The following is an 18592-nucleotide window of genomic DNA, read 5'->3' as shown; positions in this document are numbered from 1 at the left end:
TAAACAACTTTACAGCTTGGCTGTTTTTTTCCGTCACTGCGTAATCCGTGACAAAACCCAATATCCAGGGGATGATTTAAAGGAAATGAGCCGAAATCCATTTGATTGGATTTTATGTTGCAGGATTGTTGTAGAAATGTGTATTGAAATAAACATTAGCATAATATGTGTGTTCAATCACATTTAGAGGATGTTAAACCATAAAAATGAAATCAAGAGGAATTTCCCAAATAGCTATTACTTTATTTTAAACAACAACTGTATAAATACAAATACAAAACATGTTTTAAACACAAAACAAATGTTACCACCATACACTTTTTTTTGCTTACATCACAACAGCTGTACATTTCATCATATAAAGTGTTCACTGATTATGAGAAAAACATATTTTAGTTGTTAGGTTAAGATTTCACATTACAATCCATGTTCACGCAGGTATTAACAAACTACTGAAAACTACAGATAGAGAGCAGAAACTTCTTTTTTTTTCCAAGGTATTAAAACAAGGTAGTTACAGCAGAAACTTGTAACACTTTCCAATAAGGTCTCATTCGTTAACATTAGTTCATGTATTAACTAACATGAACTAACAATGAGCAATACATTTGTTACAGTATTTAATAGTTCAAAGTGCATTGACTAGTGTTAACAAATATAACTTTTGATTTTAATAATGCATTAGTAAATGTTAAAATTAACATTATCTAAGATTAATAAATGCTGTAGAAGTACTGTTCATTCGTTGTTCATGTTAACTAAATTTGTTAACTAATGAAACCTTACTGGAAAGTGTTACCTATAAAATAATTGTTAAATTACCTTACCTTAATTATACCACAAAAATGCAAATGATACAGATATAAACATCTAAAATGGCAAATTATTTTCATCTCCTCCATAATTTTGCAGTGTACTATCTGCTAGCTCTGCTAGGAAATCAGTGCCACTGTGAGAAAACAGCCTCAGCTGACGATGCTATTCACAATATATGTGACAAAAGCAACAGACGCATGTTTACTCTGGTTTTAGATTGATAAATGTGGGAAGTGGGTGTCAATCCTGGCTTGCTGAAATGCTAAAGTTCAGGACTTGAATCTGCAACACCCTTAAATCTAGTGTCAGAGTTAGGTGTAAAATTATGATTTGAGACTCGGGTCATTTAATACTCCTTGGGCAGAAATTGGACAGGATACATTTGAGTCACAATTGTAAAACTGAGCTTACAATTGAAACCCGAGAAGTAATCAACTGTCCAATTTTTCAGAGTGCAGTGTGAGTATCAATTTGACACCCGTTCTTGGAACAAGTTTTCCAGAGTGATGATTTGGCAGTGATGCATGTGGTTATTGCCACAGTGACCACAGTGGTAGTGCTTTGAGTCCACAAATCTTCAGAGTAGATGTCACCCCTGAGCTCACACACTCAATCACCTCCAAATCTACCACCACCCTTTCATGTTCAATCAACCATTCAATTGTCTGTCCATGATAGCTTTAGGAGCATTACGGCACCTGCACAGGACTGGAATGGGGCCTATTTTGGTCTTCAGCCAAAGTTTGGAAAGCTATGAATAAATCTGCAAATTAAAGTCTGTGATTGTCAAAATGCTGTTTTCATGTGGCCACCACTCCAGGCTACTCTGAGGCACTGTGAAACTGCTGACACTGCAAATTAAGCAACCTAATCAACACAAACCAACGGGGAGCTAAGCATTTGCCAATGTGCCTTTACAAGGTGGTGAGGACTCTTTAAATGACAACCTCTTCCTCTCGGGCAGGAGCTCTTCGGCGGCTCCGCGGATGTCGTCTAGCTCTGTGGTGTAGTGGTCTGGGCTTTCTCCGTTGGAGGTCTCCTTGATGACGCTGTAGGTGAGGGCCACGCTGTAAGTGGGGGGCTTCTCGGAGCGCTGGGGCCCGCAATGGCACAGTTTTTGGAAGGCGGCGCGAAACTTCTGCGACATGGCATTGTAGATGATAGGGTTGATGGCGCTGTTCATGTAAATGCAGAGACGGCAGAACAGAAGGAACCAGGTGTCCAGATAGGCGTCCTTGAGGAAGGAGTTGACCACCACCAGCGTCCGATAGGGCATCCACAGCAAAGCAAAGAGAATCACCACCACTGCCAGCATCTTTGTCACCTACAGCAGACAGCATGACAGATGTTTTTAGTTATGTATGTAACTCTCTGATCCCTCATAATTGCATTTTTTAAACCAAAATCCTCTTTAAACTCATTCTCATTTTACCAAAACATAATTATATTAAGGTAACACTTCATTTTACGGTGTCCTTGTTACATATGCTACATGTACTAACCATAGTAATAACAGTAAATTATGCATAATCACATGCAACTAACCCTCAACCAAAAATCCTAATCCTATCCTAACCCTATAGTAAGTATATGTAGTTGCTTAATACTTACATAATTACACTGTAACAATGACACCTTAAAATAAAGTGTAACCTATATTATATTATATTTATTATAAGCCTCAACAGTGTTTAAGTGAAATATGGGTTTTGCTGTTTTGCATTTATATAGCTACCATTAATAACTTTACAAAATTTATGTTGCTCTTTTTTTCAATGCAACTAATTAACGTGTAAGATCAAAGTGTGAATGTCTGTGAAAATGGGTGACATGTTAACTAACAGGATACCTGTTTTCTAATTAAAGCATGCTCATTTTAATTTTTCACTCAGTCTTAGCCTTTTGCAACAGTATAAACATGATTATCACGGTACAGCTGTTGTATTGTTAGCCAGATTGTTGCCAAATCTGTTAACACACCATAACATGTCATGGTTAATTTATGGAAAACACATTTGTAGAGCCTGAGCAAATTCATAGCTTAAAGACTGGTTTTATAAAGGTCATCAGAGGCTATGTTTCTCTCCATGTTGGACAACCAGGCAAAGAGCCCTAGGGCAACACAAATACAACACAAGTGCAGTCGCTCCGAGTTCATCAGATGGCGCCTGGCTTCACTATGCATTTGGACCTTTACATGCTCGAGGCTATGTGAGCCGTGAGCCGTCACAAAACATCTTCTTTTTTTCTAACTGACAAACGACTTATGTGTTCCGGTTCGGGATCACAAATGTTTCCTGCACTACCAAAACACCGCTACCGAATCTGCAGCGCAACCTGCGTAGTCCGTTTCCAGAAAAATGACTCTTATGCACCGACTCTTTAGTGTGAATCAAGTATGACCAATGTATTCCGAATCTCGAAAGAATGAATCTAATGAATCGGTTCTTTTAAAACACACATCGCGACCAGAGCAGTTATATTCCTAAATTAATCTAATGAGTTGAATAAGATTTTTTTTTTAGCGAATCAGAAACATAGCGATCAAAATCTCAAAGGAATCCTGATCGCCGTAGACGCACATTTGCTTAAGTGCATTTATAAAAACGTCTTTGAAGACTTTAAACATCATTTTTGCAAGAATTGTTACATTTATTTCAGATTTGCTGTTATCCTAGGCCTAATAAGAAATACATTTATTTATTTATTTATTTAGCCTATGTATTCACATTCCAAACCAGTGAATGCTGCTAGAACTTATACCGCAGGCTCCCTATGCGCACAATTACGCACAAAGTTATGCGATAAAATCAACACTTTACCTGTCTCCGAGAAGCAGCAGTCGTGCTGCTGGAGGAACTCCTGGAGTTCCCATGCACGGACGACTGCTTTTTCCAGTTTCTTCGACTTTCCTTGGGATCCAACGGCAATGGGTTGAGGAAAAGAATTCTTGCGATAAATCCGTATAAAACAGTGGCCAGCAAAAGAGGGATAACGTAGAACACCGCATAGTCTGTGAAATATATTGGCAAATACATGTTTCTGGATACTTTGTAGGCGCATGTCACGAGGACAGCGTTGTCAAAAACGACTTCTGTCGTGTCGGAAAGATAAAACCACATAACGCAATAGAGGGAAGTTAAAACCCAAACGAGAACAATGATCTTCTTGGCTCTGGAGAGGGTGCACATAAACTGCGCTTTTATCGGGTGGCAAATAGCAATGTAGCGTTCAATGGTGAAGGCTGTTATGGAGCAGGATGACGCGTTGATACCCAGATACTGAAAATAAGTGATGGAGAGGCACCCGGCGTATCCATACACCCACTGTCCGCCGAACAGACTCTCGGTGATGTTGGGCAGCCCCGCTGCCGTCAGGACCATGAGGTCGGCAACGGCCAGACTCACCAAGTAACAGTTAGTTGGGGTACGCATGTGCTTGGTCGTTAAGACCACAAGAATGACCATAATGTTGCCAACAATTCCAACTCCACAAATAAGGATCACTAATAAGATGCTCGCGACCTTGTATTCGACAGTATAATCAGTCCATATCGAAGTACTGTTGTTGTTAAATTTGAATATAGTGCCGTTATCCATGCTCCACTTCTGTTTGTTTCCTTTTTCCCCCGCAGAAATCACTTTTCAGCTCTCCAGGACGCGCGCAAAAAAGGTCATATTTAGTATTCCAGAGAAAGAAAATTCAGTAAAGTTAAAATGTCCGTTTTAAATGTCCTTCTGGAAAAAAACACGCTCCAGTCACAGCAGGCTTTAGATCTCAGAGATGAATATTAACGCAGTTTCGTTTGGTGCGAAGCCAAGAATGTGTCCGTGGTAATTTGTGTGATGTATAAAAATCCTTTCCCTAGTGTGGATAACTGCAGAGAGCTGACAGAGGTGTTGCACCGCCCAGGGCTGAACAGGCTGATATGGTCTGAGACCGTGGTAACCCTAATACGCGACCGAGAACGTCAGGTTGTGCGGTGCGTAATGCCGAAGCAAGCAAGAGAGGAAGTGTCTGTTCAATTATGGGTTTCTCGCCTAAAATGTCCCCCAATAGGCCCATTTCACGTTCTAATTAAAATGTTCAGTTTGCTTTGGTTATATCAGAACTGATAGTGTTTGCTTTTACGCAGTTTGTTTCAAGGGGTATGATAAGGTTATAGATTGATCCAAGCACAGGAAGGCTGGCCAAGTTTGATTTCACCTGCAAAATGCAGTTTTACACCCATGAGAGCCATTATTGACACTTAGCTGAGTCTATTGATGCACAGGTCCTAAAGGGCTTAATGACAGTCTTCTGTGTATTTATGATGAGAGACAAATCACTGGGATTAATCTATGGCTTATTGAGCTATAATGTATAACATATTACAGTTGTTATTTTACATATTGTGACATTATTTGTACAAACAGGTCAATTGAAAAAAATCATTTTTGAGGAAGTGGAAAAAAGCTACAGCTTTATCTGTGTAAACCTTTTAGCTTTGCTAACATTTAATTTAGCATGAAACAGAAGTTGCGAGTCTTTTCTTCCCTATTGTGATGTATATCTGAGTGAGGCAGCTTTTTGTAAAAGAAAAAATGTAGGGCGCGACTTGATTTTGTCCAATTGATTGGATTGTTGTTTGCTATTGGTTGATCTCGTGTGATTGACAGGTAGTCCCGCCATTTCTCCAGTAAACATGTCATCAGAGAAGAGGAGATGACAATGCAAGTGGGAGGGGAAGATATTTTGTTTAAAGATTACGAGGGCACATGAACTTTGTAAAAAAAAAAAGAATGCTCTGTCATGACAACTCTCAGAGTGTTTGGCATGGTAATGGTTATGACAACTTTGATAAGTTTTGTCTGGGTGGAATAGATCTGTTTCACTGCTGTTGCTGCTGCAGAGTAAGTACAGGACTTGCTTCTGCCAATACATGCATGACACTGCTGTAAGCAAGTAAGACATGCTGCTGCTGTACAATATAGCATAGGCCTACATGAATTAGTAGCAGATCTATACAGGTGGAGCTGGGGAAGGTGGAGGGTTTCTGAAGGCGCACTGCAACTGCCACAGCAAATGTTGACCAAGTATTTGAAGTTTGAGCAGCGAGTTCATTGGCTACTGATACAGAAGGAACAAATCAGCTGTGTCCTATAGAGTGATGTGATTGCAAACAGATTGAGTTAAGAACTTGTCAGCCTGCGCCATCTAGAGTTTCATTACAGAACTTTGCATATATGCACAGATAAATAAATTAAAATTAGCAATGCAATATTCCATAAAAAATAATTGTTAGCTTTGATCAAGGTCCAATTGTTTATTTTTTAGTGTTTGATTGAGGCACTTTTGTATACTTAGATTAGTATTGTTTCTTAATGTGTTGTTAAAGGGGTCATATAATGCCATTTTTGTACAAGCTAATATGATTCTTTAGGGTCTAAATGAAAAGTTTGTAATATACTTTAATTAAAAATTCTCATTAGTATTGTAAGAAAACACAAATTTTACCTGGTCAAAAACAGCTCTGTTTTCAGCACGCCGTTTAAGTGCATGTGTCTTTAAATGATAATGAGCTTTGCTCACCCCGCCCCTCTGTTTTGTGCCTACATCATCATCATCTTTATTTTTCTTTATTTTTTTATTTTATTTTTTTAATTCATCGTGAAGCGTGCAGCAAGCGATTTGCAAAGATTAATATAAATATTAATATAAAGGTTAATAAAACGTTACACTCACTTCAGTTCTTCTGGAGGTGCAGCAGGAACACGAATAGTTGGTACCGATCCTTTTTTCAGGAGCAGCTTCTTAGCAAAACCAGCTTTATAACGTTACTGACCCTCGTTTGTAAAGCAGTCTGGTGTGTGAAATGATTCGCGCAAACATGAAAGCATTGACGTTGATCGTGGGGAATATTCCCTTTGAAAACAAACTCAGCCACTGCGTCTTCAGCGGTTCGGATTTAGGAACATCAAAATGACTGCTGTGTTCCTTATTGCACCCAAGAACAGAACACCACAATCGCTTAGACGCCATTCTGCTCATAGACAGAGCTCCAGCGTATCAACAATGACCGCGCCGGTCCGCGCGGACTATGATTGACAGCTCGCTCACGAGCGAGGGCGGGTCTGTGTTGAAACGCTGCTGTCAATCAACAATCTTGGGAGGGGCGTCGATTTTGTGACGTCACAAAATCGAACGGCTTGATTTGAGATGGGGGAAAACATTTAAGAAGATGAAAAAAAAAACACTGGATGGATTTTTATCATTTTATGATGGTTGTGTACAGGCACTGCCAACACACATTTCAGTACAATCAACTTGTAAAAGTGCATGTACCATTATATGACCCCTTTAAATCTTTATCAAAAGCATGACAGTCTCATTCATGTCACAAAAAATTATTAAATAATTTTTGACAGCTTTTGTGCTCTCTCGAGACACAGATTGCTCATATTCTTGAGAAGAGTAAATAACGGAACTTTACAGCTGTCAAATCCTCTGGATTTATCAGAGTTTCTTTTTTATTTATTTATTTATAGGCTACATTTTGCATCATGAAATCTATTGCAGACAGTAAGTGCTCTTTTTCCATTTTGCGAAGGTCAAGTCTATTTGTAGAGTTTATGACTCCGAGGGGGTGATATCTGACGGCTATAAAGACACCTTAAAAAATATCAACATTTCAGTAAGGGGTTTAATCGTTCTAGAGCTTTGGAAATGTAAACACAAGGCTAGAAAAAAGGAAGCAAGATGTGACACATTTTCTGATTTATTATTTGTTTTAAGGTTATAGATAGATAATGCTGGGATTGTACAATATATTGGCATCCATAAATTATCTTCATATAGGTGACTGATCACCCATTACCTTGACCTTATGTAAATGTTTGACTTTTCACGTTCTGATTTGTATGATTAGTGTTGCACTGCCATCTAGTGGACATTTTGATTGAGCACACAAATAGTCCCCAACTGCGTTTAATTGCAGATTCTAGAACTCTTTCTACTCTCGTGATTCATTGAGAGAAATGTAAAGCAACTAAAACACATTATCATTTAACATTTCATTATTATGAGTATGTTATAATGCTTAAACCTCCTTTAACAGATTCAGAATAGTTATGTTTCCTCAACTGAAAATGCTGTTTCCTGTAACATAACTATGATCAAGAATCATGATACACATTTTGGAAGATTTTTACATTGTATTTTGAATCCCATAACAACTCATTCCCACTTTATCTCAAATCAACTCAAACTGTGGCCAGAAAATGTATATATAATGAGATGAATAAAATCTGGAAGCTATTGTTTGGCAAATCTCTCCTCAAGAAAGAGACAAAGGGGACCATATTGCATTGATCAAAGTTAACTCCCTGTAATGGTTCATCACCCAACTTCTAGAAAGACTGTGAGGGATCTAAGAGATAATCAAGCTGAGAAGCAAGAGTTTATGAATATGGGAGCGTGACAAGCATTCATAAAGACAAGGCTGTGATTTCATCGTTTGTTATGGAAATGCAATGAATAATTCATCATCTGCCGGACTGTATGATTCATTCGTTCTCTAATTGAATTTGATTTCAGCAAACTTTCGAATTTAAAACACAAAGATGTTGTTCTGCTTTTAATCAGATTCAATGCCAGCAAACCACTCCAAGCTTGGCAGCCGACATCTCAAAGGAATAAATAACATTTCTGGCTGCGACTCAGGACGATCTCATTTTTCTAATGACAAGAGCCCGTTTCTACATCTCACCCTGCATGTCTCCCATCCGAAAGGCCGTGGACACAATGAGGTGAAACTAGTCATTCCGTGTGTTCTTGTTATTGGCTTCAGAGAGAGCCAGTTCATTTTAGAAAAATGAGATTGTGTAGTAGTTGGTGGTGACAGCATCGACCAATCAAAACTTTTTAATCAAATTAAATGTATCACAATACCTTGTTCAAGGACAATGGTGCTACTTCTTTGTCCATGATTTAAGTACAGTTTAGATTCTCAACTCTTTTATGATTATGAGTCACTATTTTTGTTGACCTTCAAAGATGTTTAATGACTGTCGGTAATTCTGTCTCCATCTCTTGCTTTCAGCACTTTGCTCCCTCTCCACATGCCCTAAAATGTATATCTTAAATGTATTTAAGAGGCTTAAGAGTTTAGATGGGTCTTTGTCAGAGTAATATTCCTGTCCTTAAAGAGCTTACAGATATACACCTCCTTATCCGAGGCTTTATTCAGAATAGCATACTACCATATTCTTTATTGCTGCAGTATAATACTGTGCTCACTGTTTCTGTATGCACATACTTGCCCCACAATACAATGTTCTCTCAACTTGACTTTCAATTTGCGTGATGAATGAACCGGTATACCAGCGATTTCTCTTTGACTTTTATTTTTATTGACTAATTTAATCATCTGACTGCAAAATGTTGTCATTTTTTAATGCAAAATTGCATTAAAAAATGCTAAATAACAAGATGTTATTAGAAAACCAGCTGCTGAATTATTTTATAATTATTATATTTATTAATATATAATATTTTGGATTAGACTTTATTTTTAGATTTCATTTTAATTTTAGTTCAAACTTTCATAATTTTGTTATGTGCTTTTGTCATTTTTACTGGTTTTTAATATATTAGCTTCAGTTTATTTTTATTTTTTTGGTTTAAGTTGATCTAATATTCATACATCATTTTATTTCAGCTTTATTCCAATTAATGAAAAGAATTGAAAAGGTTTAGTGTTAGTTAACAATTACAACACTGGAGGTCATGTGACTTTGTAGCATACTTCTGCACTGTATTCATTAAGTACTATCCTATTCTAAATATAGCCTGATATGCTCAACTCCTGGATCGCATAACATGTGACCTTGGATCACATGACATGTGACGTGTAGCTCTGTGGGCAGCACTGATTTCAGTCTTCACTCCTTCTCAGGACCAAGGACAGCTCCTTCCTTCCCTACCTACTCGGATTTGCTTACCTTGTCTGTATTTGTCACAAAGACACATAGAGGCCAATAAAGATCTAGGTGTCCTCCAGCATTACCAAATTGCCAACAATGCCGGGTATAACTTTTTTTTTCAGCAACTGGCCAAACTATCAAAGTTAGTTCTGTCATAGTTTAGAGTGCTTATGTCCTATACATGCAATACACAAGCATTTAAAAGTTTGGGTCAGTAAGATTTATTTTTAAAGAAATTAATACTTTTATTCCGTAAGGATGCATCACATTGATCAAAAGTATATTAAAGTAAATACTTATTTCAAATAAATTCTCTTCATTTGAACTTTCTATTCATCAAAGTAAAAATGGTTTCTTGAGCATCAAATCAGCATATGAAAATGATTTCTGAAGGATCACGTGACACTGAAGACTGGAGTAATGATGCTGAAAATTCAGCTCTGCCACGACTAAATTACATTTTAAAATATATTAAAATAAAAAGTTATTTTAAATTGTAATGGCATTTCACAATATAACAGATTTGACTGTATTTTTGATCTGATTTAAATACTAATACTAATAATTCACAATATTACTGTCTTTATTTTTGATTAAATAAATGCAGCCTTGTTTAGCATAAACTTAAGTTTAAAATCTTACCAACCTCAGAAACTATATACTGTACGTGTCGTCATAATAGTCATCTGAAATTTCAAAATCAGTCCAAAGATTTGTGTTTGCATAACATGCACACCTGGACTATATAGGTCAACAGGTACACAGGTCAATTTATATTCCAAGTTAATTTCTTCTTGAGGCTGAAGGGGGTGATGATACTAACCTCAGTGGCAGAGACTGTCAGACAAGCGCCATCACCTGGTTTCACACTCTTGGTTCTGAGAAACACACTGCCTTGCAGGTCCCTAAAGCAAAGAACCAAACTTTACACTTGTTTGTTCTGTTCCACTCAAAAATTTCATTCAAATGTGATTTTTTCAGTTTATAAACGATCATTACATTTTATTTAGGGCTTTTTAACCTTTCATTTTGCCTTTGTTTAATAGAGATGCATGAGCAAAGCTATGTGACTGCAGGTTTACTGCTGTGTGATGTTATTTAGCAGCTGGCTATGTCACTCTATGCCTGTGTAATCACCTGGTCCCAACAACATGAGGATAGACTGACGAGCCACAGCGTGCTTCTGTATTCCAAGGTGGCGGATGATACCCAAGGCTCTGAAACTCAATTTTGTCCTTGGCAATGCATGCCGGATTGGCTCAGCTGGCCGCTGACGGTATGGAAATCTCAGAGGGGTGTGCAGCAAAATAAGCTGTGCATCCTTCTGAGACTTCCGTCCTGTTGAAAATAGTCCAAACTGACTGGAGCATACAGCTACTCCACCTATGTTCATTAACGCCAGCAGTGACAGATGGGAATTCATGACTGTGCACCTCGTACTCCCTGAGCTGAGCCGCCACCAGCCTGGGACATTAATCTGTGGCTGAGTAAGCCCCACTTCTCTGCAGACTCATCTGTTAAATAGGAACTTGCCTGGCCTTGATCCGAAGTCATCCTTTGTATTGGTGCACACAATAGCACGTATCTGTTGAAATAAAATTGATTGTTTGTTGTCAAGGGTTAGAGGAGAACTGCCGATTAGGGGTTATTTCTGACTACGCCTTGAGAATGTTTGAAATAGCCTAAATCTAAACATGATGTGAACAAATTATGTAAACGTATTGCTTATAAGGTCATTTAGAAGAATATGAGCTGATATGGGCTGGTTGTGGCAGATTAAAAGTAGATTACATAAACCTTGCTCAAACTGACTAGTAATCTTTCAAGCTTTTAAAGGACCACAGAGCAGATGGTGTAGAATAGGTGTGGTTTAGCACAGCCGCTGACTCTTACTGGTCGTAGTAGAAAATGTCCCCAGGCTGTAGTTTCCATCACGGTGGTGATAATTACTATTCGCTTCCGCGAACCTGCTTTCCCATGGTTCCAATACAATTTTAAACCTGTTATGATTTACTTGACACCGCAAGAGTGATGCAAAACTGCGAGGCGTAGATACCGGAAGAAAATTTACGAATCTTACTATGGCAAAGACTTGGTTGTTAATATTCATAACCGGTTTGCTTCGCCATTGGAACGTTAGCAAGGAACGTCTGCAGCACCTAATTGAAATTCAACAGCCAAGCATTCGCTACAAGACGGTAACTAAGGGACGTCAGCACAATCTTATTTATATTCATACTCAAACACTTCCCAATTGGAAGATTACCGAGATACGTCACTCTACCTAATGAATATTCATGAAAGGTCCTTTGCCATAGTAGAATTAGTAATTTCGCTGTGAAGAGCTCAGTTCATCTTTAAAACGGAGCGTGGGAGGGAGAACGGTGGAGTGCAGAAGCCGGGAGGCCAAAATGTTCATCAGACGAGAAGGTATTAACAAAAAACAATTGATTATAGCAAACAAACAATGTGTGATATGCGTCTAACGTTAAATGTAGCGAAATGGAAAATGTGTCCTGTTTGTGTCGCTTTCTCTATGGGATATTGTATGACCTATTGATGAGTGTAACGATGCAGCCTGATGGACACGTGCCAAAACTACTGTATAGCATATATGTCCGTTTTAAATCGATGTTTATTGCGTAAACAGTGTAACGTTTTAGCTATTGCAGATGTGATGATTTTTTGATGACTTTATTTCGACTATATAAACCAATAATCAGTTTGAGACATTTTTATACTGATATTCGCACTTTTACAGTTTATTGGTTATTTTTTTCTGTAATAATAATTCTAAAGATTCAATTTTATTTAGATAGATTTCAAAATAAATTTGCATAAATTAATTGACAAATTAAAATAATATAAATATTGGTTATTCAAACATTTAGGCTACATGTAAAAGTATCTGTACTGATATCGGCTGTAAAAAAAAAAAAAAAAAAAAAATCATGATATCGATCTCTACTGTGACGTGCCTATATCCCTATATCCCCATCGGCCGTTAAGTCGTGCGTTTAAAAGGGACTTATAGCTTATCTTGGGTTTTATACGGATTGCTTTGCTAATTGGATATTGAAGCAGTAGGACTAATCAGTAACTTTAATCGTCTTTCATTAAAGAGACGAAGGATTTCGTTCAAATACAGTCATTAACTGTTGCTAATCCATTGTAGTATAGGCTACATAAATGGTTTAGAGTAGTAAATAGTACCCATGAGTCACAGTTGTGAGCACAAGTGAGGTGTGTTACAAAAATGCTTGTCACATAGTATGTGATGATAGTTACATAGTTTGGTAAAATACATGTCCATGCACAATATTAAAGTGGTATTATTAAAATATTCTTAATGAATATTTATTATAGTAATATGCTATTTAGTTTCAAAAGTGTTTCAAAAGTTGAAATATAACAAAAAAATTGTTCTTCATATTGGCTATCATCCATTTAAATGTACAAATAATTGGTATTATAAAAAAAAAAATTTGGTCGATCTCTCACTAGGATATATTTTGTGAATTGATTTCTCATCTGAATTATTGTAATTTGCATTTACAGGTATAGTGTGGATGGCTTGATGCAGCAGGAAGTCAGAGTAATCCGTGGGAGTGGATCTGATGGCCTCGGTGGAGTTACTCTACATAGATAATAGACGGGCAAGACCCGATCCCCCTGGGGTACTGGATTGGTCTTCTAGCCCTCTTCATGTTCACAGGCTAAACAGTTCGGTGGAAGAAGCTTCTCCCACTGTGAAGGTGCCTGCCTGTGAGGGACAGTGTAATTCAGCACCAAGGACGGCTCCTCTCAGAGGACAACATGGCCAGCACCGCCATCATCCCGCAGAGAAGGTCAGGGTGTGCTGCGACGAGGAGCTGGAGACCTCGTTCACCTACATTGACGAAAACGTCAATCTCCGGTTGGCCACCCCGGACACGAGCGAGAAAAGTGTTCGACGTGCATCTTCGCTCCATGACTCCTCCAGCGAAATCCGTCCCGAGGGCCTCCAGGAGTTGTCGCTGATGTCTGACTTCGATCTCAGCTCGGAGAGTTCGGGGAAATCCATGGATTACGGGTTCATCAGCGCAGTCACGTTCCTTATCACCGGGATCTCGCTGGTGATCATATCGTACACGGTCCCTCGTGACGTCAGAGTGAACCCCGACAATGTCTCCGCACGCGAAATGGAAAGACTGGAGAACGAGAGCGCCAGGATAGGCGCGCACCTGGACAGGTGTGTCATCGCAGGCCTTTGCCTTCTCACTTTAGGCGGAGTGGTGCTGTCCACTCTGCTAATGATTTCCATATGGAAGGGTGAGATGTACAGAAGGAAAGCCTTTGCCTATTCCAAGCACTCCGCAAAGCTCTACGGTTCGATTAATTTAAGAACAAGATCGAGCCCCAGCCGCTCATCGCCACCACATAGTTTGGTCGAGGAGGAGAATGGCAATGCCATTAGTTGACTCTTTTCTCCAGCTCTCCATTCATCTCTATTGGACTGCCAACATAACGTGGACCTTTCCAGCATGGCCAAAAGAGCTTGTTTTTGTTTTGTTTTTTCACCTTGAATCAGTGACAGTTGCTTACTGTTGCAGAAAAACCTAGTATCACGTAACAGATTTCTCAGGCTCCAGAAATATACACAGCATGATAACATTTGTCATAAAGCAACTTCCTTTTTGGATAAACAGACCAAACTTCAGGTTGTGTGGCAGCAAGTTAAATGAAGTTGCTGATAGTATTCAAACTCTTAATCTCCAAGCTGAAAATGTGAGAAGTGAACTAAAGCTGATTTAGCTAAAGAAATGAGTCCGGTTGTACAGAATCCTGCTGCTAATACTGACAATCCCACTGCCTCTTTCTTACTCTTTCAGAAATCTGAAATATTTCACTTGATCCATTTTATCATGGTATGGAGTGATCGAGCGCTACAGTCTCTGGTTTGGAGCACTTCGGTGCAGCATTGTCCTTTACAGCACTGCTAAAATGTATTTTTGGGATGTTTTTGCCATTATTTTCTCACATTGTCCTTGTTAGTTCATGTGTGGAACGAGCCATGCAGAAATCTAATATCCCCCCCGCCCCCTCAGCACTAAAATATTTTATAAATATTTAATGGAGGAAGCTGCCACACAATGATTTGCCATCTTTTGGAAATTTAAATCCATCTCTCTGAGAGAGCAAAGCATAACTCCTGTATCTTCACTGACTCATATACACAGCTGAACCTATAGTATTGACACAATTGAGAAAAAAAAATAAAAATCTTCTGTGCTCACAAGATTTATCATAAGAATTACAAATACAATCTATTTATCTCTATCAGTGCATACTCTGATGATAAATGACAGCTCATAAAACTCATAACTGACTCACTCTGGTATGAAAATAAAATTATATTATTCTTGATTTTGTGTTTCATTGCTTGTGATAAATCATTAGTATGTAGCTATTTGATAGCAATAAGCGTGACCACTTCACCTGAATTTATAATCATGAGTTGGCTGTCTGACTCTAAACTGGTTTTGTGCATCTTTCTAGGGTTGCATTGCAACGACAAAAAAAAAAAAAAAAAAAAAAAAATTCCACATTTTCTCCAAAACATTAGCTGGTCATAAGGTGCATTGAGCCTTTTCCTGTAATTATATGAACTTTCTGTTTCTTAAACCGGTGTAGATGCTTCACGTTTGTTATCAATATAAAAGTAACGTGTAAGCTTGTAACTGATTGTTAAATAATAAATGTTTTGATTTTACTGGTAAAATTAGTCTGCTCATAACATCTTCCTCGCAATGAGTAATATCTAAATTTTAGAAAGGCCTAATGAGTCACTGGTAATTGCCCACATTATCTAGGACGGTTCTACCGGCTGTCTCAAAGGGGAATTCAAAATCTGAATAGAACATGTAACGGAACAGTTATTAAAATTAGAGCACATACTGATCACAAAATAGATGCTAAGTCACCTGAGGTATAGTAGCCTATGGCCGTGGTTTCTATCGCAGTATGACTGTTGTTATTTTTCAACGAATGTTTAACTTGTCATTTATACGAAAAATAAGTATACTTCAAGTTCATTTTATTAAGTATACTTTAGTAAAGTTCAAGTATATTTTAAGTATACTTTGTGTAGTAAGTATACTAATATCAATATACTAGAGGTATACTTGTAAGTGTACTGTTTCAATATTACTTGGGACTAAATTGGCCAAAAGTATACTTTAAGTGTAACAGTAGTAAACTGTGAGTACACGAAGTACACCAAGTTTTTCATTTATACTGCAACTATACTACAAGTGAACTTATAGGTAGTGGTAGTTTGCTAGTCAAATACTTGTAGCACATTTTTAATATATGAAACTATAATTTGAAGTATACTCTCAGTAAACTACTAACTTAGTTTAGTAGTTTAATGCTGTTAGTATACTTGTAAGTGAACATAACATCATACTAAAACAGTTTACTTTTTTTGCATACTACTACTACTACTATGTTCCTATTTAGGTATTCATTTTTTATACTTGAAATAGGCTACCTTTAACTCTTTCCATTAGCTTTGCGCGTCCTTTTTTATCAACACTAAAAAAATTAAACATTTTAAACAAAAAGCTGAGAAAAACGCATTTTTGTCAAACACTACGCCCGGATCAGATTCAAAATGATGACCAAAACAAAGATGGATCTGATTAGTCCATCAACACCCCCAAAGCTTCACAGTTGTTAACCCTTTCTTTGTCTACATTTCATTCAGTAACGTTAGATCATGTATATGCTGTTTACTGTTTGATTCGCATTGTTTTACATTTACGTAAGCAATCTTCTATGGCCTTGTCCCAAATGGCACCCTAAGCATTTGCGGTCTTCCTCTGAGTCCGCACTTTCGTGACGTAACGCCGCTTTGAATGTCGGGAAGAAGTCTGCTGGAGCTGGCATCAGTGCGGGCTCGGCAAAAGTGCAAATCGACCGCATAGGGGGCGCCCTTCTGAGACCTAAACAAATGGGACACCCTACGGTCTTGCGGACTTAACGGAAGTTAAGTAAATTCCTGTACACTACCAGTGGACTAGCCTACACAAAAATTCAGATACTCGGAATTAGGAACATATCTGTTTTCTTTATAAATCAATATTTTCAAACAATGTAAGTTTATAAGACGTAAAACTATATGTGAAAAAAGTAGCCTATTTAATACTCAATCAAAAGATTTTACACAACTACAAGCCAAGTAAGCCTATACTTAGAACACTTAATTATACTTTTAAGTATTATCTCCATCAAAAGATTGTGTACAAGTATAGGCCAAATATTAGACTTTTCTGTCAGTATAAATCAAGTAGGCCTATACTTAAGTGCAATTTTAAGTAGCCTATATTTCTGAGAAGAAGGCTACATACAAAGTAGACTGAAAGTAGCCAATACTTTACTATTATTTTAGTTTAAAAGAAGTAGGCCTATACTAATAGCACACTTGAATAAACTTCTTTTTTGTAAGGGTTGGCACCTTTTATTTGTCGACGGTATGATTAGTCAGCGCTAATAGTGGTAACCATAAGTATCGCACGCTTTCAATTGCAATTTGGCGCGTAAATAGCCTATAAAGCAGGACTGTCATTATTTTTCACAAACGGTTGTTCAACTTACAATTTAGAAATTTTTTGACTGCTTTTTATTTGTCGACGGTAAGCAAAAATGTATATATAAAAATAGAAAGTCATTTGTTCCCTTAACCACTCTCTGCATCCTATTTCCTGTAATATAAATCATGTTTCTGAACTCCGTGTCAGTGGTTAGAAAGCTAAAAATAGCAATGCTGTCCATTTTAAACAACACTGTCATGTAAGGAGACACCTTCAAATCTATGCGACATCTATGGCAGCTTGCCTCCATCAGCAATATGTTCTTAGAAACCTGGGTTCTCCAAAATCATACATGATTAAAGAGAATGAGGGTTTTCTGGAAAATGCGCTTAGCGCTGCAGATTTTACGGAAGGATTGAATCAACTAAAGCACTTGCAGCATTTCCAATAAAGACGTTTTTGTGCATTTGTTTGTTGTACACTTCAGCTTCTCAAGATGGAACACATTAACCTCACTGGAAGCTTTTAGTCATCTAGTCCCATCCACTCATCCACTAGCACAGGGATGCCACTTGTTCCTACAGAAATGCTCCAGCATTCGATGGAAAGTTGAAGTGTGGATACTTGGTACCCTTGGAAACCCCTGTGGACAATTTCCAGTGGTATTGATTTCTGAGAAGAGCTTTCCACTGAGACAGCCTCAGGGATCTGACCCCAACTCTTGGCTGCGTTTCCTCAGCATTATTTTTAGTAGCAGCACAATGTAGGTATTTGTACGGCTTTACCGAGGTTTATTAACATTAGACTTGATATCTCTTTGTAATGTAAATTCAATCCTTTAAGCCCTTTTGCTGAAGTGGAACTATGCTCCCCTGCACTCTGCGTTAGCACCTAGATTAGTTTCTCCCATCAGCTCTATTAGCCTGCAGCATTTGTCATTATGAGGTGGAATAAGAATGCTTCTAAAAGCCCACGGGAAATCTCTGAGGGGCCCGTTTGGCTCAGAGAGGTTTCTACCTGTCTGGATAAACAATCCAGATTCAATTGCAAATGCAAAAGTCACATTTCTTTATGCATGCACACTTATTTGCAAATGTAGACTTTGGTTTTCAATGCCAAGTATTGTAATAAAAAAATTTAAGTGAATCAGAATTCATCCAAGTCTCCAAATAGTTTCAAAAAATTATTTTCATGATTCGTCATCACAACTTTTTAGCTTTTGTTAAATCAACTTAATTA

At 37.8% G+C, this 18592-nt stretch overlaps 2 protein-coding genes across 2 annotated transcripts; one reads left to right on the top strand and one right to left on the bottom strand.

The window, feature by feature from the left end:
• Positions 1–222: 222 nt before the first annotated feature.
• trhra (thyrotropin-releasing hormone receptor a) lies at positions 223–4800 on the bottom strand. Its single transcript, XM_084385269.1, has 2 exons — positions 3639–4800; positions 223–2140 (listed from the first exon to the last, which is right to left on the bottom strand). The coding sequence occupies exons 1-2, from the start codon at positions 4413–4415 to the stop codon at positions 1709–1711; spliced, it is 1209 nt and encodes a 402-aa protein (XP_084241395.1). The 5' UTR covers positions 4416–4800; the 3' UTR covers positions 223–1708.
• Positions 4801–11667: 6867 nt separating this feature from the next.
• On the top strand, positions 11668–15334 carry tmem74 (transmembrane protein 74). The gene is made up of 2 exons (XM_084385270.1): positions 11668–12209; positions 13338–15334. Exon 2 carries the CDS (start codon positions 13397–13399, stop codon positions 14237–14239), a length of 843 nt encoding a protein of 280 aa, XP_084241396.1. The 5' UTR covers positions 11668–12209; positions 13338–13396; the 3' UTR covers positions 14240–15334.
• Positions 15335–18592: the final 3258 nt, after the last annotated feature.

Source organism: Rutilus rutilus (assembly GCF_951802725.1).
Source record: "Rutilus rutilus genome assembly, chromosome: 17".
NCBI classification, from domain to species: Eukaryota; Metazoa; Chordata; class Actinopteri; order Cypriniformes; family Leuciscidae; genus Rutilus; species Rutilus rutilus.
This window is presented reverse-complemented; position numbering and strand designations above follow the sequence as displayed.